This window comes from Narcine bancroftii, chromosome 5, assembly GCF_036971445.1.
Source record: "Narcine bancroftii isolate sNarBan1 chromosome 5, sNarBan1.hap1, whole genome shotgun sequence".
In the NCBI taxonomy this organism is placed as follows: Eukaryota; Metazoa; Chordata; class Chondrichthyes; order Torpediniformes; family Narcinidae; genus Narcine; species Narcine bancroftii.
The window spans coordinates 246,026,718-246,053,966 of NC_091473.1; the positions used below are offsets into that span (position 1 = coordinate 246,026,718).

The 27,249-nt window shown below is 41.6% G+C and overlaps 1 protein-coding gene across 3 annotated transcripts in view; it reads right to left on the bottom strand.

The window, feature by feature from the left end:
• Positions 1–27,249, bottom strand: part of kcnd3 (potassium voltage-gated channel, Shal-related subfamily, member 3) — a 336,609-nt gene that overhangs the window by 21,842 nt on the left and 287,518 nt on the right. For 2 of the 3 annotated variants that reach the window (XM_069941962.1, XM_069941960.1), the window contains exons 2-4: positions 16,012–16,174; positions 5,826–5,927; positions 3,863–3,952 (exon numbers count right to left, since the gene is read on the bottom strand). In XM_069941962.1, coding sequence (XP_069798063.1) covers positions 3,863–3,952; positions 5,826–5,927; positions 16,012–16,174 — 355 coding nt within the window. Of the gene's footprint in view, positions 1–3,862; positions 3,956–5,825; positions 5,928–16,011; positions 16,175–27,249 lie in introns of all 3 variants that reach the window. The other variant, XM_069941961.1, reaches the window with a different exon arrangement.

Genomic DNA, 27,249 nt, shown 5'->3' on the forward strand with positions numbered 1-27,249 from the left:
TGTTTCAATATGTGCACATGGAGATACACTGGCATCCTGTGACAGATTACTTTGTATTTTATATTGCATATAGATACGTTTTAAAGGAGATAAACTATGGCAGGTTTTTTTTTTAGTGTAGGTCACATACAAAGACTTCAAAACAGATCTCATTTAAAATACTGAGTTCTGCTCAAGCCAGACAGGCCGGCTCCGAGAGCCTTTGCAAAAACTTTGGGGAGTGCTGATAGGGACTTCACTAATGGATTGTTGTTTTGAAAAGCAACAGATAAAAGCACTCAGAGGATTAGGTCCAGAGCCACAGGCTGTTTGAGTGCAGGTTGCTGTTCATGTGCTTTTTGCAAGCAGAGAGGGTCAAACAGGTTTTTTTTCTCTGAGAGAGAGAGAGAGAGAGAGAGAGACAGAGAGAGAGAGAGAATTCAGTTCTACAGTTCAGCAGCAGCAGTTGAGACTGGAACAGGACAACCTGACAAGCTTGTGGACAAATCCCCATTTGGAAGATGGGTTGTGAGTGCTTAGTTCAGCCTGGTCAAAATCCTTGTGGTCCATACAAGAGGAGAGGACTGGCTGCCTAATGTTTCACTTGAAATAAGGGAAACAAAAAGGAACTCTGTGGTGACGTGAAAGAAAGAGGTTATCATCTGGAAAACCCGGATGGGGCAAGTTTCTTCGGCAAGACACTGACGCGGCTGATTATAAAGGATCAGTTTGGGTCCAGTGAACAACAAATCTCTCTCTGAAAATCAATAAGAACCTTCCTGAGCTGTAACCATTTACTTTTCAAGCACCAAAGCCTGGTAAAATTCAAAAATGTTATATTCTGTGCAGTGTAAGAATTGCCTGCAACCAGTGAACTTGGAGAAATGTGAAGTGAGATTGGACTGTGAATCAAAGAACTTTTCTCAACTTACACACACATTACATACAAGTGCCCTTAGAATTAGAAGGGGGTTAAATTAGGTTAGGAAAGTTAATAGTAACGTTAGAGTTTTATCCTGTTTTCAAGTTTAAAGATAATTAAAAGCAACCTTTGTTTAAGTCTTGGTGAATATCTATTGCTTCTGGGTTTTGGGGTCCTCTAGGCTCGTAACAATACAAATGCATGAAAGTGTACACACGTTTACATAGATGCACATGTGTACACACAAACTCAAGAGGATATGCACACAAACAATAGACCATATGACATAGGAATGAAATTAGTCCATTCAGCCTGTCAAAGCCCTCCAGCCAAATCATCATGGCTGGTTCACTATCTTTTTCAACTCCATTCTCCTGTCTTCTTCCTGTAACCCTTGATTCCCTTTGTGGGCTTAGTATTTCTTTAACACTACCTGCCTCTCTGCTAATCTTTGATTCATCTGCAATTTTGGCCACAAAGCATCCATTCCATTATCCTATAACAGGAAAGGAAACGGTCTCAGCTCCAAGCCCTGGTCTGTAACAGCCAAACAGAAATGGCCCCTTTTATTCCCACTCTCTGTCTCCTGCCTGTCAGCCAATCTTCTATCCAATCTTTCCTCTAATACTGTGGGCTCTTATCTGGCTTAGCAGCCACATGGGAGGCATATATGTACATGCATAAATGTGGAAATGCTTGTAAGTACATGTTCCATTTATGTAAATGCCCTCCCCATTCTATTTTCGAACCTACCACCACCAGCACTGTTCACCAGATGAGAGTACCGAGTAAATGCACGTAGGGTGGAAATTGGGATCGACCTGCCTCATAAATGTCAGGTGTGTGATTGGATGACCAGTCTAAGCATTGACTATTCTTGGGAATCAGAGTGAATTTTACTCAGACAAACACTATTAAATAATTTGAATAATGAAATGTAAATAAGAGTAAAGATGTTCAGCTTGAAAATTGGATAAATTGATTGAAGACATTTTTAATTAAGACTAGACAGATCAGAGAGAATCTAGAAAGAAGGTTATACAGGAACATGACTGGTTAAAAATGGAATTTTTATTTACCTCGGTTCCATTTATTTCTAATTCTACTCGATCATGATCATGTTTCTCAGCAGAGCAGTAGCTAAGTTTTCTGAATATTAATACAATTCCAAAAGGGGTTTGCTCCTTTGTTAAACAAAACAAAAGGGAGCTGGAGGGGTTCAGCAGGTCAGGAAACACACATAGAGAGAAATGTTTTATGTCGGGACCCATGTTTGAGACTGAGATGGGAAGGGGAAAGCATGAAGGTCCCAACCGGAAATGTTGCCATTCTATTATTGCTACCTCACCTGCTAAGTTCCCCCAGCTCCTCTTTGTTTGTTCAAGATTCTAGTATCTGTAATTTCCTGGGGTGCTTTGTTAATATGATAAATAACACTGAACAATGAAGATTTTTTTTCCTGAACACTTTTAAATGTATATATTTTATGGATTTTGGGTTCCTGATCATGAACATCACCTTATAATCACATACTGTTCTAACCTATTGTGATTTTCTGACATATTTTAAGTCTACTAGTATATTGCCCACAAAGTGTTCGGTCAGTTCAAGCATACATGAACATGCAGTCCGTGCAGATGCTAAGCAAATGTTGGTCTAAGCCCAGGCATGCTTAGTCAGGATAGATGCAGATAGGATATAAAAGCAGCTCACATATACAGATGCTGTGCATTATACTGATACAGATTGATGCACGGTCTTCAGACAATAGCATAGTGAGTGTACTATTGCCTTCAGAAGATTCATTACAGCAGAAATGTCTTGTCTATGTCACCACAGCTGCGATACATTCTGTTACATTTGTGGTGAGTATATGCTTAAGGCTCAAAGATACAGCATTTGTTAAGAAAGCCTATGAGCTCTACTTCTGTTGTAAAATTGGTGACCAAGACAAACCCTGGGGTCCTTACATTTGTCGCGCAACATGTGTAGTTAACCTGAGAGCTCGAACATGCAATTAAACATGCTAAATGCAATAAAAGTTAATTTAATATTTCTCCAACTTCCTATGTGATACAGCCGCTCTGAAATTATCTTTGTGCTCAGCTTGAAGTTGTCTATCATAATCTCCAGTTTTTTTTCAGGAAGCAAACCTTTTGAAAAAAATTGTCCAGTGATTAATCTGAAGAACCTAATCTATAGTCTTCGCCTTTGGTGATGCAACCATAGGCAAATCGTTGGCCAAATCTCATGCTGCTTAAGATAATTAATCACACATGGATGCAACCCATAGAATAACAATAAAACCAAGACCTTTTGAATGGGGCAACAGAAGTCATTCTAGTGACCACCTTCCTTCCAGTTATTTCATTGGGTAACTGAAGGGAAGGGAAATTATTTTCTGCTGGGGTTCACTGATAGACCTACAAACCTACCCTGATCAGATAGATACAAGAGCAGGAAAGCATTCGTGGTTGCCTTAGGAAAATCTGCGACCTCTTTCCATCTCCGTTAACGCCCACTCCAAAGTAAGGCAGTGGTCCTGAACGAGATGGAAAAGGCGGATGCTTTACTGAGCTCTAAGTGGGAGGTGCAAGCATTGTGGATGGGAAAAGGGAACAGAGATGGTTTCTTTAATGGAGCTCAAAATGAAACTTTTTTAGATTGGTATCTAGGGAAGAGAAAAATGTGTGTTCAATGATCTGTCACACTGTCCTTGAGTTACTCCTCTTGTATTCCCAATACCCACATCACAACCCTGCTGCAGTTTAAAAATCACAGGTTACGTCCCTTTCACTGGAGACAGACGCAATGTCAACAGGTTAGGGTTGTTGATTGAGTGCCTGTGTAATTTGCATCATGGCCTCAACAGCAGGGAGAGAGCTCAGCAACAATGCTACCCGACTGCTTCCATAGCCCTGGTTCACAAGGACCCAAGAGGTAGTGTATCTGCAGACTCACAGTTGTTCTCTCCAGGCAGTGCAGCAGATGGTGATGTTGCCTGGCCACGGCCGAGCCTGGTTTATTCCTGGTTTGTTCCTTGTCACCCGGCTCCTAAAACAACAATGAAGTTAACACACATTAGGCAACTGCTCTAAAGATTATATGGCAGGTTTTCCTCTTTTTTGATGCTTGTCTTCTCTTCTGTGGGTGAATGGTTAGAATTCTTGCTTGCGAATCAGAAAGCTGTGAGTTCGAAGCCCACTGCAGAGAAGTAAGCACAAAAAATAAATTGCCTGGTACTCCAGCCTAGTATTGAAAGTCAGCTGCATTGTCAGACATCACACGCAGTACAGAAGTTCAGCATAGATAACACTGCCTCTGTGTACCAGTGGAAGGACTGTCCATAAGGGAATCAGTTTCGAGATTGCAAACATAACGCTGCATATTTTAAGTGGTTCTGGGAATGATAAGGAGGAACCAATATTAAAGATCTTAACATGGGTTAAAGCCAATTTCACTAACATGAGAGAGAACCTTGCAGAAGTCAACAGGGAACATTTATTTGCAGGTAGGACTACATTTGCAGGGTGGGAAGCTTTCAGGATTCAATATTATTTTATTATCATGTAATAAAACGGAAAAAGTAATATTACACAAATTGCCTTTAGTCTACAATAAGGCAGGCAAAAGATTTGCCATCTGCAAGAAATTGTCCAGCGCTCCTTACAGTCAGAGTAAGAGAAGCAGAAGGATCGTTGAGTCCAGAGTCACTGAGTGTCCATGGAGCCAGCTCCAGTGCTCTCACAGCCTCTGCAGCCGCACAGTCTTCGGTCCAAACCATCGGCAACCCAAGCACCAGATCCTTTAAGTAGCTTCCAAGGCTAACTTGTCCCAGTAAGTGTCATCGGAATACAGGGATAGGAGGAGGAATATAATGGGGAGCATGGGTATAGAAGGCAGTTTGTGTGAGAGGAAGACAAGTATTTAAAAATATGAACAAGACAGTGTATGGAAAATTAATGTGCGTCATAACAAATAGCCTGAGTTATCATGGGTGTGTGAGTGAAGAGTGAATATATTCAATAGCAAGTGGTGAATATTAATGATGGTTGCAGTGAAATACATCAAGGAATAGAATAATGATGTGTAGAGAGCTGGTGGATTAATTATTCCCCTGACCTGCCCCCTATTGTCTACCACACACATTTCTGGGGAACTGTCTGCTATTGGTGCTTTATTTCTTGTTGTGGGCTATGCATGTCCACGTGTTGTGGGCTAAACATGTCCACGTGTTGTAGGCTATACATGTCCACGCGTTGTGGGCTATACATGTCCACGTGTTGTGGGCTATACATGTCCACCTGTTGTGGGCTATGCATGTCCACGTGTTGTGGGCTATACATGTCCACCTGTTGTGGGCTATGCATGTCCACGTATTGTGGGCTATACATGTCCACGTGTTGTAGGCTATACATGTCCACGCGTTGTGGGCTATACATGTCCACGTGTTGTGGGCTATACATGTCCACGTGTTGTAGGCTATACATGTCCACGCGTTGTGGGCTATACATGTCCACGTGTTGTGGGCTATGCATGTCCACGTGTTGTGGGCTATACATGTCCACTTGTTGAGGGCTATGCATGTCCACGTGTTGTGGGCTATGCATGTCCACGTGTTGTGGGCTATACATGTCCACTTGTTGAGGGCTATGCATGTCCACGTGTTGTGGGCTATACATGTCCACTTGTAGTAGATGTGACTATTTATCAACCTAATTAACAACCAGATATATGGCAGCATCAAACAATAAAAATATTGGAAACTCAGTCAAACCTGAATACATCCAAGGACTGCCCATTATAAAAGTAGGACAAACAGTTTTGATTTGTATTTTTGGAAAATTGTCCTCCGATATAAAGAGAGCAATAACTTTCAACAACTCTTTGCCCCTTCCTCTGCACATTGTAACATTGCACCTACTGTGAGCTCCATTGCCTCATTCATCAAGCCATTGCGTTTGATCTGAAGATAGGCATTGGCATTTCCAGTCTTTGCTATCTTTATTCTTGCAAGCCTGGCTTTCTGTGAAGAGAAGCAATAATAATCCAAATCAATTATTCCCATAGATAACTTGTCAAATCTCCTTGCTTTTCTCTTAACAGAAACAGTACAATCAGAATGCAATCAGAAATAGCTGGGGAACCCATTCACAACCACCTCAAATGTTCCTCATCTTTCATCGCTTCGTCCTACTGCTGTGATTACTCCTTGGGACTCTTTACCTCCTAGCTTTCTGTTTTTCTTCCTTGTGGACCGTCGGGTACACTTCCTGAAATTTCTTTTCATGCATTCTTCTTTGCTGTTGTGAAATAAATATGATTTATAAAGTGGGCACAAGTGATTGTAGATGCTGGATAGAGCAAAAGGCAAACCACGGTAAGAACTCAGGGTGTCCAAGGAAAGAAATAGACCTCTGATGTTCTGCGTTGAATCCCAATTAAAAAAAGGGGCTATTTTTTTCCTTAGTCTGGTTCTGCCTATCATTTTCTTGCCTCTGTCTCTCAACTCTGCCACCTGCTTTTATCTGTCCATCATCCTTCATCCCTCCATGGTCCACTCATCACCAACTGACTCCTCTCTTTTTCCTTGCCTGTCCTCCACCTCCTTCCTCAGCCCTGAACTTCTGAGTTCTTCCAACAATTTGCTTTTTATCTATTGCACGATCTCTTATCCATTTTTTACAGGAATACTTGGCTTGCTGTGTCATTAAATCATAGAATCTTCCATTAAAATACAAGGCTTGGAGGTCTCAGCCACAATTAATCAATGGTATGCTTACTCCTTACAGAAAGTATTGTCACACCCAATCCAGGAATTGAATACAAACTCTAAGTAGAGAGTAGTCAATGGAGAGAGAGTGATACATTGCCGGGGTCTTTTGAATGGAAAATTAAACCTAGGCCTTGTCTGTTATCTTGGATGTAAAATTTGGGCAGTACAATTCGTGTAGTGGTTGGTGCAACACCTTTACAGCACCAGTGATAGGAACCGGGGCTCAAATCCCGTGCTGTTTGTAAAGAGTTTGTACCTTCTCCCCATGTCTGCATGGGGTTTCCCCACCAGTTCTGGTTTCCTCCCACCGTTCGAAATGTACCAGGGGTGTAGGTTAATGGGGTGTAAATTGGGCGGCATGGACTTGTGGGCCGAAATAGCCTGTTGCCGTGCTGCATGTCTAAATTTAAAAAAAATTCAAAGTTTTTTTTATTGTCATGTAATATGACATTTCCTTTAGTCTACTGTAAGGGAGGCAAAGATTCACTATCTGCAGAAATTGCTCAGCGCCCCTTACAGCCAGAGAAAGAGAACCAAAGCAGAATCTCCCCAGAATAAGCTGAGAAAAAAAGGTGGGTTCACCTTGGAATCTTGACCAATATTTACCTCGGAATCAGCATCAATAAAATACTCTGATTAGTCAGTTATCTCCCTGTTGAATATGCTGATCGGCTACAATCTGGCATTTATTGTCCTTGAACCACTTTGAGACTGAAAGATGCGGAGAAATGCCCCTTTGCTGTTCTAAACGTCACTCTAAACCAGTGATCCCAACTGGTAATTCAGGAGAATTGTTTTTATTCCTGGTGCCATTAACACACGAAGCTTACTGCTGTGGGAATCATTATGGTAGTTAATAGGATTATTGCATCTTACTGAAAAATAGATAAACAGGTCATGGATAAAATAATTGGATTTGGTGACGGTTCATCTGAAGCATAAACTCTGGCAGTGACCACTTTGTTTCAATGGCCTGGTTCCAGCTCAACATGGACTCATGTTTTAAGTTGAATTGAATTGTTCATTCTCACACATGCTAAGATATTGCGCAAAATTTTTTGCATGCTCTCCAACCAGGTTAACCCATACTTATCCTGGGTCTGGGTTGTGTGACCTATCTGGACTCTCCAACCAGGTTAACCCAAACTTATCCTGGGTCTGGGTTGTGTGACCTATCTGGACTCTCCAACCAGGTTAACCCAAACTTATCCTGGGTCTGGGTTGTGTGACCTATCTGGACTCTCCAACCAGGTTAACCCATACTTATCCTGGGTCTGGGTTGTGTGACCTATCTGAACTCTCCAACCAGGTTAACCCAAACTTATCCTGGGTCTGGGTTGTGTGACCTATCTGGACTCTCCAACTAGGTTAACCCATACTTATCCTGGGTCTGGGTTGTGTGACCTATCTGGACACAGCAACATCTTCTCACTTCTCAGGAAGGCACAACAGCGACTGCACTTCCAGAGAAGACTGATGTGGGCAAGGCTATCGACCACCATCATGTTGACGCTTGACAGGAGCTCTATTAAGTGCATCCTGACAGGCTACATCACAATGCGGTACAGTTAGATCAGAGGTCAATCCACAGGACCATAACAGCAGCGGAAAGGATCACTGGGGTCTCCCTCCCCCCTTCCCCCCTCCCCCCCATTGACATGATCTACCAGGATCGTTGTTTGAGGTAGGCTTGTGAAATAATTAGGAACCCCTACCACTCCACAAATAGCATCTTCCAGGTTCTCCAGTTGGGGAAGAGATACAGGAGTCGCAGAGGCAGCTCCACCAGGCCAGGCTGAGGAACAGCTTCTACCCACAGTCAGTGAGAATGCTGAATGACGGAAGAACTGCTCATACAAACCCTCTGAGAATCTACTATTATTTAACAATATTTATTTATTTTTATATATGTACAGCACATAAATCACTTGTAACTATGCGTACTATATCTATATATGTGTTTGCATGTTTTTGTACTGAGGACCACACTGTTGGCCCAGTTGTACTTTACAATTGTACGATAGTAATAAATTTGAACTTAAGTACAATAAAACAGAGTGCAAGTCATAGTCTTATAGTGAGTCAAAAAGTACAGTGAAAAGTGCTACTTGGACAAAGTGCAAGATCAAGAGAAAAGTTAAACAATGCAGGGGCATCATCCTTTAATAATGAGAGGACCCTTCAAGAGTCTGATAACATCAGGAAAGGAACTTACCTTGAATTTGGAGCTATATTTCCAAATTCATGTACCTTCATAAGTTGAACTAATGTCTTCCTTCCAGTTATAATATTGGCTCCTTCATTCCAATTGAGGGAAGACAGTGGTTCTCAACCTTTTTTTCTCCCCACTCACCTATCACTTCAAGTTGCCCCTCACTCACCATAGAGCACATAGGATGCCATAGGTGCTCTGTGGTTAGTAAAGGATCACTTAAGATGATATGCGAGTGGGGGAAAAAAAGATTGAGAACCATTGAGGTAAGATGTGGAGAGAGGAAGACTATCGGTAAAATAGTTTAGGATTCAGAGAGGACTAGGTTGGGTGGGACTAGTGGATTTTCTTAATGATAGTGTGAATAGGAAGTAAGTGGAGTATATGTGATGCTTCAGAGGAAAATGAATACAATTACACCCCTGGTATCTGGAACCTATGGAGATTGGTAGATGCCGGATAAGTGAATTTGCCACTTGCTTGAGATTGTGTGTTAAATGATTTTAAACTTTTGTATTTTTTACGTGTCAGCGTATAAGATTACCGGCATATAAGATGAAACCCCAGCATTTCCACTTAAAATGTAGGTTTTGAGCTATACTGCCGCAATAGCCCTTTACCAACCATCCCACTAAGCAGCGGAGTGATGCTGTCACAATATTTTAAAAGCAAATGACCCTGTAAAGATTTAAATTTTATTAGCATATTTAAAAATAAACCACTTGTCAGCTCCTTTAACAGGCTGCCTAAAACCTGTGTAGAGCCGACTGTAGTCAGACTGGGCGGAGAGACCCTGCGGGGGTGCACCGAGACTTTGCTGTTCGTTGTAAATGATGATTGGTGTATGCTGTTGGCTGTGCCACTATTTTATGGAATGTTCAACAGGTTTATAATACAATTTTATTGTTTTAATATAGCGTTATAATTAATCCAGCTTCCAAAATGTAAGTTTCAGTAGAAAAATATTTACTGGTAGGACTGTAGGAGTTATGTGAGCGTTTTCTGCTGTTCTCCATTGCCATGGGGAACACTCTAAATCACAGGACATTAAGGGTTGGATTTTATACTTGGTGTATAAGATGACCTTTGGATTTGGGGTGACATTTTTAAGGTACCAAACTGTCTTATACGCTAACATATACGGTATTTATTTTCCATGATTTTTTTGCTGAATAATGGGGATTTAACTGTATAAACTTCCAAGAACGCCTACACAATGTCAATACACAGTTATGTACCTCACTATTATTTAGTTTTTGAACCCAGAATATAATGTACTTAGTCTCAAGATTCAATAATGCACGCACTTATTAAAATGAATCACCCAGGACCTGTGAAGTATGCTTAACCACAAGATTTAATTAATTGGAAAAATTTGTTCTGTTACATTCAGAACAAAAGGGCATATCTGAAGTACTTAAAAAGCTGAGAGTGTGATATTTTCACTGACCACGCATAGATTGGAAATGCAAACATTAAACATAATAAGAGGCATTTACTTTAGAGAAAATTATTCTGGATATAATTGTCATATTGAGCAGACTGCAAAGGCCAAACCACTGTGGGGATCTCTAACAGAACAACGGATTCTGTGGTTCGATGCTCAGATCAGATCCACAGCAGGTTTGGTGTCATCCTGCAATCACTTTTTCAGTCTGTTCCATTAGCAGATTAAGTTGTAGACCAGTAATGTCCTTTTTTTTCCCATGTTGGACCACACTAGTTGAACACATCATTCTCTGAGTATTAAAATATACCAAGCAGGATACAGGACCCCAGTTCAAAGTTCAAATTTATTGTTAGAGTACATACATGACATCACATACAACCCTGAGATTCTTTTTCCTGCAGGCGAGGCAGAATTGCCACTTTTTGGTAGTGCAAATATACCCATGTAAACAAATAAAGAGATATAAACAAACTGACTGTGTAATACAGAGAGAGGGAAAATCATTAAAGTTCAAAAGTAAAAGTCCTTGATTGAGTTTGTTGTTGAGGTGGAGGGGTAGCCACTGTTCCTGAACCTGGTGGTGCAAGTCTTTGTGGCACCTATATCTCTTTCTTGATGGTAGCAGCGAGAACAGAGTGTGTGCTGGATGGTGTGGAACCTTGATGATTGCTGCTGCTCTCCAAAGGCGGAGTTCCCTGGAGATGCTCTTGATAATGGGGAGGGTTTTCCTGTGATGTCCTGGGTTATGTCCACCACCTTTTGTAGGGCTTTACAATCAGGGGTTTTGGTGTCTCCAGCCTTGACCCTAATGTAGCCGGTCAGCACACCTTCCACCACATATCTGTAGAAATTTTCCAGGGTTTCCGACGTTATACCAAACCTCCGCAAACTCTTGAAGGAGTAGAGATGCTGATATGCTTTCTTCACTGTGCCATTAGTGTGTTGGGTCCAGGAAAGATCCTCTGAGATAGTGACTCCCAAGAACTTAAATTTGCTGACCTTCCCTCTCTCCCTCTGTTTAGACTCTTTTCTGTACTGGAAATGGAGCTCGTGATTTTAATCAGGTCACCATAGCCAGTAACTATGTGAAGCCTCAGTGCATCCTATAGGGAAAGAAGCTTGCATCAAGTGGAGGGGATGGGAAGAGGGGCCAAATATATGTAATGAGGTACAACGACAAAATGGAAATTTCTATATGAAGCACATTCGTTGCCCCAAATGATTATACAATGCTCGAGAAACTCAGCAAGTCAAACAGTGCAGCAAAGATAAGTTACATAACCAATGTTTCTGGCTTGAGCCATTCATAAAGGTACCGGTGTATCTTGATGAAGGGCTCAAGCCCAATGTTGATTATGTATCTTTATCTTTTCTATATAAAGTACACTGTTTGATCTGCTGAGTTTCTCCAGTGTTGTGTTTTTCCTTCAATCACATTGCTTGCAGACTTTCGTGTTGTACTCACGGTTGGATAGACATTGTTACTTCGTGGCCGAAGAATCCACATTCGATCACAAGTTGAATGGCAAATGGTCTTCAAGCTGAAATATTCTTTACACAGAGATGTTGCCTAACATGCAAAGTATTTTCAGCATTGTACTTTCTATTTAATTTGATGAATATTCTGATTTTGGTCGGTACATGCATTAAATAATGTCTTCCATGACTACAGGAGTTTCCAGTGTATTCTGCAACCCAGTGAATCATATAGTCACTGTCACTTAGGTCAAATTATTGGCTCTCCAGAAGAGTTTTGGAGAATGATGAGGGAAGATACCCTAAGAGTCACTGTTGAAATGCAATCACAGAAGGAAGAACTCATGAACAGTAACATTGTATATAATCAAGCTCAGTTGAGCCATTAAAATTGCTGAGGAAACCAGGGAGAACATCCCTGCCCATCTTCAAAATAATGCCACGGGACTTTGACATCACTTAGGAGGACATACAAGGCTTCAATTTAACACTTCATTGGAAGGCCAGGATTCCCTCAGTGCTGAATAAGGGGCAACGTCAGCATGTTTAATTCCCCAGTAATAGGACTTAACTGTTGGATCCCGTGGAAGTGGTCAGAGGGCTATTCACCGAGGGGAGGTAAATAAGTTTAAAGAAATAGGAGTAGGAGAAAGTCAAGTCAAGTTTAATGTCATCTGATTGTACAGGTACAATCTGACAAAACAGCATTCTCTGGTATTTGGTGCAAAACATGAAGACACACGGCTAGACATAACACACATACAGACAAACAATACATATGCAGGACAAGTATTATATCTATACAAACAAATTAATAACTAAATCTTGCCCTGGAAGTCTGTTCAGGATCAAACTGATCTTCCACCTCCATGCCAATATTGTCCCACATTTTCCCCCTACCCTTGTTTCCTTCAGAATGCAGATATCTGTGGATCACTGAATTCAATGAATACAGCCACTGAACCTTCACAGGCTTTTAGGGTAGGGATCCTCATTTGTTCACTGGCCCTGTGTGAAGAAATATCTTCTCACCTCAGCTCCTGATTCTGAGTGTGCTTCCTGGTTTTACACTCCACCATTAAGTAAACCTCCCTGGCTCCAGCCTCGATGAATTTTGTAACTTTCAACAAGATTTGAAAGAGTTGGAGTTACAATTACAACAGCCATGACCTGATTGAACGATGGTGTAGGTTCTAGGGCTAAGAGACCCATGCTGTTCCTAATTTGTAATATATTGCCAATAGCATTATGAACAGAATGCTTGGATCAAATGTCTGCTGCACTTTGTATATATTCTAATTATATTTGCTATGCACAAACTGTTTGGGAAACAGAAAAATGCCACCCAAGGGAGTTAATAATAAGTACATTAAATTAAGGAGACATGTCTTTGCTCAGAAAATGCCATGAACCTGGAATGTTCTCCTTTTTGGTGCCGTTGATGTACAAGAAAGGTGCATTTAAGGGGAACATGGATAAAATGAAGGAGTACAGTAAGTCATTGAATAACGTTGTTTCATTAATCGTTATTGCATTATAATGGTGAGAAAAAAAACATTTTAAAAAATAACGCGGTATTTTACTGTAATATAAAATTGGTTTAATTTAACGGCTTTTCACTTAGTAGCACTGTCCAAGAACATATCAACAACGCTAAGAGAGGACCTGCTGTAGATGGTAATGTGGACAAGCTGAGACAAAATAGAGAAAGAGTGTTTTTGCATGAAGCCAAATAGTTCGCCACTATGGTTTCTGCCTGTGCTGTGAATTTTATCCAATTTTTCGTGGTGCAACTTCTCAGACAAACACAGTAATCTTCACCTGGATGAAGTGCTTAAGAATCCATTCCAGACCCTGAGCACATAATCTAGAGGTGAGATTGCAAGCAAAATTGGCAGTTCAAAGCACAGCCGAATATAGAGCAGGGAATACTTGTAATACCCAATTGTGACATTGCTCAAATATATAATAGCTTTGTCAGCCATTACCAGTTAGCTGCAGAGTGATGAGGAGATAATACTCTCACAAAATGAGTCGCGGTGATCCAGAATTCACTGCCTGAAAGGGCAATGGAAGCAGATTTATTCATGTTTGTAAAAGTCAATGGGGAAAATGGTTGGAAATGAAAAAAAATTGGAGTGAGAGAGATTTTCCAAAGTATTCGTATGGGCATAAGCATTGGACAGGTTTTTCCCACATAATTGGGTTTGGCATTTAAGAGTAAATGAGATGAAGCCAAGATTATTGGGAAAACAGCAGAGTTATGGGACTAGGATCAATTAGGGCTGTGAAGAAAGATTTGGACAAAGGGGCGGAGTCTCTATTAATGACAACTGACCAGGGAGCTCAGTAATACATTCATCGGTGGTAGCTTTGACGTGATATTCTCACATCAGTTTAAGATTGTGTGATATGATCCTGCAGGTTCTGTCACATGACCACTGTTAGGTCTGCTTTGTTCGAGAATGAGTGAGTCAGACACCAGACTGAGTCGAAATCAAGGTTCTTTATTACCGGATTGTAACACTTGCAACTAACAGTGTTAGTTGGAGAAGGCGCATTCTAACGATATCAGCAAGTGGTGTTTTTTATATACCTTAGGATACGTTCTTAGTAAATTATCATACCATTACATTGTCCAATGAATAAGCTGTTGCTACCCTTCTCTGTTAGTCTGCTGCACATCATCTTGTAATTGCCACACTTATCTTGAGCGTACAAGGTCACACCTGCATCCTGTTACTCCTTAGTACTGGGTGACTCCTTCTCCGGTCCCAACTCATGATGTTTTTACCTTACACCACCCACTTGCCAGTCACCTCATGCAACCTGCCAAATGGCCAGTCCTCCCATCTCTCTCAATGATTCACAGGGAAGAGAGATAGGAAAGTGAAGGGACTGTGCTCCTCCATCTCATGTAGACACCAGGGGCAACCTGATGCAATAGTCAATCAGCCAACTAATGCAAAAGGATCCACTACCCACTTAAAAAATATCTGCTGGGTGCTCAGAAGAGAACCAAGGAAATCTTGTATCCTTATTTGCAAACCAATGAGAGCAATGAGAGCAAGAGGAGTGTCATCACTGAGACCACAAATATAAACAAGCATGATCACACCATCCCCTGACCTTCCCTTCACTTCCAAATGAGGTCTGATAGCTCACAGCTTCATGACCAAAGCAAGAAATAAGGTGCAGATCAAACATGCCATTCAGTGAATCATATCCATGTCAATGCTGGTGTCCCCACATGAACCTCTGTCCAACTCTCTTTGTATAATTACATCAATTCATTTTTCTATTCATTTCTCTCTCTTGAATGCATTTGGCTTCTTCTTAACATTGCGCTAATTTGTTTGATTAACCCCTGTCGCAAGGAGCTTCACATTCTCACTATGTTTGAGGAATAAGATGTTGTGTGAATAGTTGCCTACTAAGTTTACCAGTAATAACACTGGACAATGAAGATTTTGCTTCCTGAACACTTTTTGGTGTACTTTATGGATTTTGGGCTACTGATCACAAAAAAATCACCTTAAAATTTTCCTATCATGTCCTATTTTTTAGATATAACCTATTTTCATGATTTCTGGTCATATTTTTAACATGCTTCAAGCATGATGTGCAACATTCCATTGAAAATTTGTTTTCTGCATTCACACTTGGACTTCCTCCCTGCATCAGTGACAAACACGGTGAAAGGTTTCGCCAGGATGTTGCGACGATGGAAAAACGGTATCAGGGCAACAGGAATCCATCAATGTTGAATTCCAGGTGTAATACACAAAAGTGCTGCAGAAACTCAACAGGTCTCTACAATCACAGCATTGACATTCTTCCCAGTTTAACACATCCCTGGATCCTTGTTATAGTCTCCCCACAAATACATCTACGTTTCTAACAAATCACCCTTTGGATTCAATCTGATTAAATTTTACAGTGGCTCTGCAGTGGTCAGGAGGATTAATGACAACCACTTGTTTCTGTTTCCTTGCTTTTCTCTGGCGGTACCAGAGAAAGAAAACTTAAGAGAAAGGGGACGATCTTGGATCTCATCTCCATGCTAAGACTGGAGGGGTATGGTATTTGACTAGTTTGTCTGCCCTGACCTTTAGCTTAGCCATTCAATTCTTTCAGTTGCTCGGCAAGGAAAAGGTGTGAATCGCCATGAGAAGCGACTAATTGGTGGCCTTTACCTTTTGTGCTCGACGCTTGTCTGCCCGTTGGTTCTGATGGTAGATTCTGCTGAAGTTGGAAACGATGACTGGGACAGGCAGAGCAATCACCAGGACGCCACTCAAGGAGCAGATGGAGCCAAAGATTTTCCCAGCGATTGTCTTCGGAACCATATCACCATAGCTACAAGAGCAACAAAGAGGGCATTTTAATAGAGCAACTCACTTCTTTAATAGTTCACGTATTTGAATGCAGAAGAGCATTAAAAAATCGGAGCAATGATGGCCATCTGTCATTCAATGATCGCAGCTGATGTGGCTGTGGGCTCAACTCCACTGATGTACCTTTTCCACTCACCTTTAATTTCCCTGCCATGCAAAAATCTATCTAACTCTGTCTTAAATATCTTTTAACGAGGCAGCATCTACTGCTTCCTTGGGCAGAGAATTCCACAGATTCAGTGCTCTCTGGGAAAAGCAGTTCCTCCTCAGCTCCTCTGAATCTTGAGGCTACATCCCCTAGTTCTCAAGAATAATAGAATATAATTTTCAAGTACATTTTATTTGTCTTTTGAAGATAGTTGTGGCTGAACTCCTAGTTCCTCAAAACAATGTGTGAAGTACAATAAATATGCTGCACTTGGCTAGTGGGACATCTATTGCCCTTTCACAACCATATAGTTGTTTCCCATGGTCGGGGAGTTGAGGTCAGGAAGGCACAACTTCAGGATAAAAGGACTTTAATTTAAAACAGAGGTACAGAATAATCTCTTTAGCCCAAGGGTCATGAGTCTGTGGAACTTTTTGCGAGGTTGTTGGGTTTTTTAAGGCAGAGATTGATTAGTCAGGACATTAAGGTTTATGAGGTGAAGGCCAGGGCGTGGGGCTATGGGAGGATGGATCATGATAGAATGGCAGAGCTGACTCAATGGGCTGATTGGCCTACTTATGCTCATATTGCTTGTGATCCACCTACTCCATCACCAGATCACACCTGACCAGTTGTGACATGCTGAGGTATCTATGAGGTATCTCCCAAAGCTGTGAGGATCTCCCACTGAGATCCAGAGGGATGTCAAATGGCAAAAGAGAGTTTCCAGAGGAATTCAGCAGGTCAGGCAACATCTGTGGAGGAAAATGGGAGAGGTGACGTTTCAGGTCAAGACTCTTCATCGAGATTGGTGAAGCTTTGCGGATCCTAATGGATGAGCTCTCAGTCTTAATGAAGGAGTATCAGCCTAAAACACTGACTCTCCATTTCCCTCCACTGATGCTACTTGAGCGGCTGAGTTTCTCTACCAGTACAGCATTTTTGGTGGGCTTGGTTAGCACGATGGTCTTACAAATTCTTTACAGACAGCGCCAGTGACCCAGGTTCGAATCCTGTGCTGTCTGTACGGAGTTTGTACATTTTCTTCATGTCTGTGTGGGTTTCCTCTGGGTGCTCTGCTTCCCTCCCACTTTGTAAAACGTACGGGTTTGTAGGTTAATTTGGACGGGCTCAAGGGCTGGAAGGGCCTTTTGCTCCAGATTCCAGCATCCACATTCTTTTATGTCTCAGGATCAAATGGCTGGGAATGGCTCCAAATTCCCTGACTAATCACACACTTTGGCATTTTGAACATTCTGCATTGTCACTGGGTCAGGATGCTGAAATCCCCCCCCTCCCCCCATCACCCTCCAGTCCTGTGAGAACACCTTCACTACAGACACAACAGGAGAAGTCCAGGACACCCTGGCCAAGATAACTAAGAATTGGAAGTAAAATCTGGCTTTAATGACGATGTTCACGTCTCTAAAGAGATCCAGGAGGATCAGAGCCAGCACCACCAGGCTGAGGAACAGCTTCTTCCCACGGGCAGTGAGAATGCTGAATGACCAAAGGAACTGCTCACACTGACCATCCAAGACTCTCATATAAACAAAATTAATATCTATTTATTTATTTGTATATATGAATACTTGTCTTGCATATGTATTGTTTGCCTGCATGTATGTTATGTCTGCTTGTGTGTCTGCGTGTTTTGTACCAAGGTCCGGAGAACACTGTTTCGTTAGGTTGTGCTTGTGCAATCAGATGACAATAGACTTGACTTGAAAAGGTCATCACAGATTTTTTTTTCTGAAATTCTAAATGGAGCACTTGAATCATGACGTATTTATAGACCCTGACGTTTAAATTTAGACATACAGCATGGTATCAATCCCTTTCAGCCCACGAGCCCGTGTTGCCCAATTACATCCAAATGACCTACAACACCCCGATACATTTTGAACAATGGGTGGAAACTGAAGCACTTGGAGGAAACCACTGCACAGGCATGGTGAGAGCGCGCAAACTCCTTACAGACAGCATGGGATTCAAACCCCAGTCCGAATCGCTGTAACAGTCTTGAACTAACTGCTACCCTAATCGTACCATCCCTACACTAGCCCCTTGTTGCCCCTACAATGAACGTGCCATCCCTACGTTAATCATTCCGCCCCTATGCTAACCAAACCACCTTGTGCCAAACGAGCCACTTTAATTCAGCTTAGAATCCAAGTTTGGGTTCTGACCCTGAATTAACAACAATTTGCTTTTTAAAACCAAATTCAATGTCAAAACATCCTGTAGGTGTCTTGTAAGCTTTGTGTCATTGTGCACGTACTTCATTTGCATCTGTCAAAAGGAATTAGTCCCATTTCCATTTTGCTGCTTCCCCACTAATTTGTTTTTACAAATTCTGATTTATTTTTTGGTGACAGCTTTGAAATTATTGTCTTTGGTTTTGAATTTCCTCTGTCTTTCTATATGTCCATTGTTGTGGTGACATTGCAGGAAGGTTCAGAGATGGAAACAGACACAGACACAGTTTAGACCATTACCAGTCATTGTGGAGCTGGGTCTGAGGGGAAGCTCCTCAAACAACAGAGGCGGGAATAATGACTGGTGCCACAGTGTTAAATGGAAAATGAATGTAACAATGACCAGTGATGGTAATGTACGGATGCAACACCAAGGGTCTGAAGAGACTTTGAATAGTTTTCCTTTTGAAAATAATTTATTGTGAATAGAGTATATTTTTGCTAAAAACGTGCAACTTGGTTGTGGTCTACATGGATTGCTTTATTTTGTGCTTAAAAAGCAAATTGTTGTTAATTCAAAGTCAGGATTCAGACTTACATCCTGAGTTGGATAAAAGCCTATCCTCTTGTTGACAAGACTTCCAGGAGCATAGTAGGGCGGCATGGTTAACGAAGGTTGGGGGGGGGGCATGGTTAGTGTAGGAGCGACACAGTTAGCGTAGGGGCATCATAGATAATGTAGGAGCAGCATGGTTAGTCTAAGGATGGTACAGTTAGCGTAGAGGCAGCACGGTTAGCGTAGGGGTGTTACGGTTAGTGTAGGGGTGTCGCGGTTAGTGTAGCAATTAGCACATTGCTGTGACAGCGCCAGCGAATGGGACCGCTGAGATTTCTGTCAAGGTTTCTGTCAAGATCCTGTTAAGAACATATGAAAAAATACATACTGTAGGTAGAAGTGGGATATTTGTCTTCTTGTGATTGGTCTGCCATTAATTAAGATCATTTGCTGGAGGAACTCAGCAGGTCAAATAACATTCACAGGTAGAAATAGTAAGTCAATATTTCAGGTGTGAACCCTATATCAAGACAAAGATAAAATGGAAAAATTACACAAATAAGAGGGGAAAGAAGCATTGGGAGGGGCCCAGAGGTGATATACAATAGAAGTAAGGCAGGAGTAGTTAAAAAAAGGAGATGGAAACAATGGAATCAGATGTGTGTGGGGTTAGAAAAACCAGTATTTATACTGTAAGGTTTAAGGCTGCCCAGGGGGATTGTGATGTGTCGCTCCTCAAGTTTATGACAATAGATGAGGCTAAAGCCAGAGACGACACTAAAGGACTGATTGGAGGAGTTAAAATAGTTAGCTACAGGAAGCTCAAGTTTGGACCTACAGATAGAACATAGGTGTTTGCCAAAGTGGTCTCAAATTTGCGTTTGGTCTCAACAGTGTAGCGGAAGCCACAATCGAATGCAAAAGAAATATAATCATAGATTATCTTTCACATCAGCACAGACACTGCATCCACTGATTCCTTCAGTAAGCAAAAGACTTTATCATCTATCATGAATGCACTTAGTGACTGAGCTTTCAATATCCTCTTGGTCAAATAATTTCAAACATTTGGAACCCAATAGTTGAAGAAATTACTTTTCAATTCAGTCTTGAATGGTCAGAAGTTTATTTTGAGCCTGTCCTAACCCTTGGTTGTAGACATTCCTACCAGGGGAAATTCATCTTGGCTTCTACTGTGTCAATCGTTGCAAGAATTTTGTACATTTCAAAAAATTATCTCATTATTAAACTAGTAGAGAACCAACGTACTTAATCTCTCCTCACAGGACAAGTCTGTCTTTTCTGAAATAAACCTTATGAATCTTTGTTACACTCTTTTTATCATAAATATGTCCTTCTTTAGGTAGGAAGATCAAATCGGTACATAATATTTCAGGGTGAAACACGAAAGCCTGAAGAAGCTGTGATTGTTGTAAAATCACAGAAGTGCTGGAGGACCCCAGCCGATCTCGCAGTGTACCTAGGAGATAAAGATTTACTGCATAACTGATGTTTCCGGCCTGAGCACTTCTTCAATATTTCAGGGTGAAATCTCTTCAAGGGGCTATGTCTTTATTCTTGTACTCATAAGGCCCTTGCAAAGAAGCCCAATATACCATTTGCTCTCCCAACTGCTTGTTTGAACTCACCATTTGGAAAATACTGAGGTTTTATATTTTTCTGCCAATGCGGGTGACCTTTCAGCCCATGTACTTGCCCATTGAATTAACCCGGACACATCGTCCTGAATCCTCTCTACATTTCCTCACAAGCAGCACTGGAACTCAACTTTGATCCAGCAGCAAAATTTGATATATAATACCCTTGGTCCCCTCATTCAAATGATTGGTATTGATCAGCTGTAGCCCCAGGTCAGATCTCCACAGCAACCCACTACACATAGCCTACCAACTCAAAAATTACCATTACAGATTGGTCAGCAGAATAAAAAAATATTCATAAGAACGTGGCAAGTTTTGCATGAAGCAATAGGTAATGATAGATCGGTCATTTTCAGAATCAGGTTTATTATCATGAACATGTGTCAGGAAATTTGTTGTTTTGTGGCAGCAGCGTTGTGCTTTACAGATGTAAAAATTGCTACAAATTACAGTTCCGCAAATACAAGGTTTCAGAAATAAATAATTAGAGCAAAAAAAAAGAGAAGAATGTGAGGTAGTGTCTGTCATTCATTGTTCAGAAACTTGATGGCGGAGGGGAAGAAGCTATTTTTGTGACGTTGGGCACATGTCTTCAGGCTCCTGTACCTCCTTCTTGATGGTAGCAGTGAGAAAAGGGCATGCCCTGGGTTGTCAGGATCCTTGATGACAGCTGATCCTCAGGGATAAGTATCCCTGCTTTATATGGTCCATTCCAATGATATTGATAAATGCATTATAAAGAAGCTTGCTGATAGCATAGAAATGGCTGTGGGATTGATAGCTGTAGGCAGGGATCAATGGACGAATAAGGTGGGAACTGAAGCGGCAAATAGAATTTTGCCCAGAGTGAGTCAGTTCCTAACAAAAACATAAAGCAGAGGAATTCATAACAACTGATCGGATACTTAGAAGTGCAGATGAACAGAGGTACATTAGAATTCATTTCCATAGAACCTGCTGAACGAGGAGGTCAGTTGGTTAAGAAGACATGCTTCATTGGCCAGGCACACATTAAAAAGGCAAGAAGGAAAAGACAAGACTGCATGAAACACTAATGAGGTCACAGGTAAAGTTCTGGATGCCATCACGCAGAAGATTTACAAGTATTGAGGGTATCAACAAATTTTAGATGCATTGGGTTTTAATAGATGCTGTTCATTATTGTTTTGGTTTTGAGCAGACTGAGGGAAAATGTATAAAATCACAAGGGACGTTCTTCACTTCCCAATTTTTTGTTCGTTGTGTTTCCTGTTTTCTCTGGCCACCTACGTGCTGCCATTGGCATGCTCCCCCAGTCAGCGAATGGCAGCCGCAGGGTCGGGGGAGGTGGGAAAAATGAATTTCTGTTAAAATGATTTTTCTTGTCACTCACATCAGTGACAAGTGATGCGTAACTCTGTTAGACTGCGCTGGTTGGGCCATGTCCGTCACATGAAGGACTGCCAAAGGACATCCTCTACCGAGAACTAGCAATAGGCAAGAGGACCCCAGCTTCACTTCAAGGACCTCAGCAAGCATGACATGAAAGCCTTACAAATAAACACAGAGTTCTGGGAGGATACAATGGTGAGGTCCTCTTCATCAACACCTAGAGCAAGGTGAAAGAGTGATCTTGAGGAGCAGAGAGCTAAGCGAAGAGCACAGTGGACAACGATTCAACAATGCCCTATATTTGCAGTAATGGTGGCAGAGCCTGCCATTCCAGGATTGGCCTCCATAGCCACAGACAAGTTTGGTTCAGGCACGTGGTTGAAATGAAGTAACAGGACTTTTGCTCTGAGTCCAAGGTCTGCTCGATGTAAGGCACTTGGTTAAAATGATGATATCAGGTTCTCAAGACATAGAGAGATCCATATAATATGCCTAGACAACCTGTACCAGCATAAGGAAATGCCAAGTCAATTGACATGTCCAATCTCTGGGCTTATCGTATCAAATTTACCCAAATACATCATAAATTGCAAGATTTAGCAAAAGTCCTGTTACTTCATTTCAACCACGTGCCTAAACAAACCATTGACTACCAGAGGCACAATACCCATGGTCGATCACGACCGACAGAGGCCAAGAAGAAGAACACTGTATTCGTTTGTTCTGATTTGAACTCCTGTTTTAATATGAATAGAGCCAATAGAGCTGCATCTCAAGATCATCTCATGTTGAATAGAACAAGTGGGCAGGAAAGGGGCATTAAAGATTGTAGAGTCACTCCATGTGTGCTGAGGACACCTGGTAATGATGAGGAAGGGCACTATTGGAAAGAGATATTGGTCGCATGACTCTGGACCATTAGCAATAAAATCCTGTCACGGAAGTCTGAGAACTTTTCTTGACAGACTTTCCTCAATTTAACCCTTTACTGTTAATTGTGTAACTGTTCTTTATAGGTGTTTTGTTAATTTTACATCTTCTGGAGCATTTGCTTACACTTGTCTTTAGGGCTTATTTATTCAAATATTATCCTTCATGTGGGAACTGGATATTTGCGAAATCTTGCAATTTATGATGTATTTGGGTAAATTTGATACGATAAGCCCAGAGATTGGACATGTCAATTGACTTGGCATTTCCTTATGCTGGTACAGGTTGTCTAGGCATATTATATGGATCTCTCTATGTCTTGAGAACCTGATATCATCATTTTAACCAAGTGCCTTACATCGAGCAGACCTTGGACTCAGAGCAAAAGTCCTGTTACTTCATTTCAACCACGTGCCTGAACCAAACTTCAGGAAAGTCTGATTTTTCCAACTCCTCGATCAGCCATCACATGTCCAATGTCAAGATTTCTTTATTGTCATTTAATAGTGCAGAACATGTCATTTTAAAATCTAAAAAAATTAGACATACAGCACCGTAATAGGCCCTTTCGGCCCACAAGCCTGTGCCGCCCAATTGAACGATGGGAGGAAACTGAAGCCCTCAGGAAAAAAATCCACGCAGGCATGGGGAGAACTTACAAACTCCTTAAAGACAGCGTGGGATTCAAACACCGGTCCCGATCGCTGGTGCTGTAACAGTGCTGTGCTAACTGTTACGTCAACCATGATGCCAGGTTTTTTGCTTGCCAAAAGGCCAACACTGATCCAGCTTGCACGATCTATCTCTCCATCATTTCCTTGAATGAAATCTAAGCAAACAAAAAGGAACAAATCTGCAAATGACTCAGTTGAGTCAAATAAGATAATAACACGGTTAAAATATTTAGCACATCAGGCAGGATGGGCCTTCTGAACCGTCTGCTGGAGGAAGCAACATCAGTGGGGGAAAAAGAATGGTCAATATTTTGAGCCAAAGCCTTTTATTAAGAGACTTGTCTCAAAGGGTTTCAGCTCAAAACATCCACCATTCTTTTTTTTTTCTCCACTGAGTTCCTCCAAAAGATTGTGTTTAGCTTCGGACCTCAGCATCCCCTGTGTGTCTCCAGTCTTCTGAGTTATTCTTGTTTTATTTCTGTTTTCCACCATCTACTGCATCTTGCTTTTGGATTGCAATCTAAGAAAGGTAGGCTCTGTCCTTAGCCAGTGCTGAACTGCTGAGTTGAAGCAAGTAGAAACATGGAGAGAACCTTCAAGTTTCAACAGGTAGAACCAGGAGCAAAAACATAATCGGCTGGAGCAACTCACCATCAGTGGGAGAAAAAGAATGGTCGATGTTTCAGTCTGAACCTTTCATCAAGTCTGGAAGCCTATCATCTGACAGAATGTTGCAGCCAGTTTACTCATTGATCAGATTGTGTCAAGTAATAGTCCCTCAAAGAAAAAGAGGGGAGTTGTCTCGGCCAATATTTACCACTTATGTCAACAGCTAAACTCTTAACACCTGATCACTATCTCTGTGGGATCATTCTATGCATACTTTAATTGCTGCATCTTAATAGCTCCTTAAAAATTTTAGACATACAGTACGGTAACAGGCTCCTCCGGCCCATTAGCCCATGCCACCCAATTAGACCTGATTGACCTCAACCCCTGTAGGTTTTGAAGGGTGGGAGGTAACTGGAAACCTGGATGAAGCCCACGCAGATGCAGGGAGAACGTACAAACTCCTTACAGACGACGCTGGATTCAAACCAGGGTCGCTGGTGCTATAACAGCGTTGTGCTAGCTGCTATGCCAACCATCTCTTTCATAATGGATGCACCAGGACCTTATCTCTACCCTCGTGATCTTGACCAGAATTTTAGATCAATTTAGGCATGTGGGTCCCCATAGTCCAAATTCTTGCCTATCCCATACCCCCCCATCAGTTTAAGCAGGCAATGGTTGAAGAAACTTTCTGCGATCCGATGGGAATTTTGGGCCTGACAGTTTTAAAGCTGAAGTGCTCAAATGTAAAGAAAATGCTGCAAAAATCCATAGTGCAAGGCTGCTAGGCAATAATAATTTAAATATCAGTAAAATAAATTGTAATATAAATATCATTTGTAAGAAATATCAGTGGTGCTCAGTTCCTGTAATCCTCCAAAACCTAGTTTTTATTTGTCTTCCACTGGGCTTAGTTTCATCTAAGTCCTGGGAAACTTCTTTCGTTAATCTCCTGGCCAATGCATTGCAATATTAATGCAATAAAGTATTGAGCTTCATCCTGTGTCATGGCTGGTAAGGCCTTATCTGAACATTCAGCTCATTCACTCACCTTTTATTGCATTCTTTTCCAATTGGCAAAGACGTTTCCATTTATCCTATCGTGTCTGCAGAACTAATACTCATAATACAGCTCAGGTTTAGTTTTCTCCAGCATCTCCACTCTCATTTAATTGGAATTGGAATCACTCAAAGGTGTTGAAGACTGATTCTATGCATGTGTTATTTCATGGGATTAAAAGACCTCATTTTTTTTTCAATCACAGAGTCATTGACCTGGCCCTGACCACTGGTAGGTGGTACCTGGGCGTCCACATGCAGCCACTAGGATCCAGCTTGTCCCTATTCAGAATAAATACAGGATGTAGTGGCTTTGGAGACGGTGCAGAGGAGGTTCGCCAAGTTGATTCCAGAGATGTGGGGGTTAGCCGATGAGGAGAGATTGAATCGTCTGGGACGACACTCACTGGAATTTAGGAGAATGAGAGGGGATCTTATAGAAACATTTAAAAATTTTTGAAAGGTATAGATAAGTAGTTAATTTGTTTCCATTGGTGGGGGAAACTAGAACTAGGGGACATAGCCTCAAGATTCAAGGTAGTGGATTTAGGATGGGGATGAAGAGGAACTGGTCTTCTTGGAGGGTGGAGAATCCATGGAATTTTCTGCCCATTGAAGTAGTGGCGACTACCTCAGTAAATTTATTAAGACAAGGTTGGATTGATTTTTACATAGGGGAATTAAGGGATATGGGGGGAAGGCAGGTAGGTGGAGATGAGCCTATCAGAAGATCAGCCATGATCTCATTGAATGGCTCAAGGGGCCGCATGCCTACTCCTGCTCCTATTTCTAATATTCTCACGTTCTTCTGAAGATCCTGCAGATACAGGATTTGTATAGCATCCAATACTGCACATGAAGCAATTATTTTAGGTGGTGACTTACAGGTCAGAAGATAACCAGTCCACGTTGATATTAATCACCCACATTATTTCTACCCTCATCACTTTATTTAAAACTATTTCTTATTTTCTTTACGTACCTCTCCATGGAAGAAGATATAGGTCTCCTTTTCTTATTTATGATAAAAGCTAATGCTAATGACCAGACAGAACCATGCAACTCACAGCAGGGCTTTACCTTTAGTTCCATTCCCTCCTCTCTAACTGACCCTGTACCAATGCAACTTGTTCTCTTTCACACTTGCCATCAATTCCTCTTTGTTTTTTTATCACTTATCTACACAAAGGCAGTCCACAAAACTCAGCAGGCCACACAGCGTCCTTAGGAAGTAAAAGGCCCGAGACCTTCCTCAGGAAGGTGGAAAGTCAAATGCCTGAATGAAAGGATGGGGGAGAGGAAGGTAGGGACAGGAGAGAACAGGCCAACAGGTAAGGTAATTGGTGGATACAGGTGGGAGGGTAGAAGAGAAAAAAAGCTGAGCTGTGATAGAAGTCAGAGTTAAAAAGGATAGTTCACTGCCAGGAGGAGAAGGAATGGGGGTGGGGATCTGAGGGAAGGAAGTCAATGGGGTTGGGAAAGAGGCAGATGGCGTCAGCGGTGGGGGTTAATGGAAATTGGAGGTTAACGCTGATGCCGAATCTGAATACAAGATGTTGTTCCTCCAATTTGTGGCTGGCCTCAATTGAGGGCATGGACAGGTATGTCATGTGGAAATGGTGTGCAAAATTAAAGATGTTGGCCACTGGGAGGTCCTTGCAGTTGCAAAGATGCTCAACAAAATGATCTCCCAGTCTGCGCCCAGTCTCCCCAATTTAGAGGATGTTGCATTGGGGGCAGTAAAATCTGTAGAGGAATTCTACAGATTCACAGGTGGTGTAACTTCACATGGAAGGTCTGTTTAGGGTCCTGAATGAAGGAGATGTTT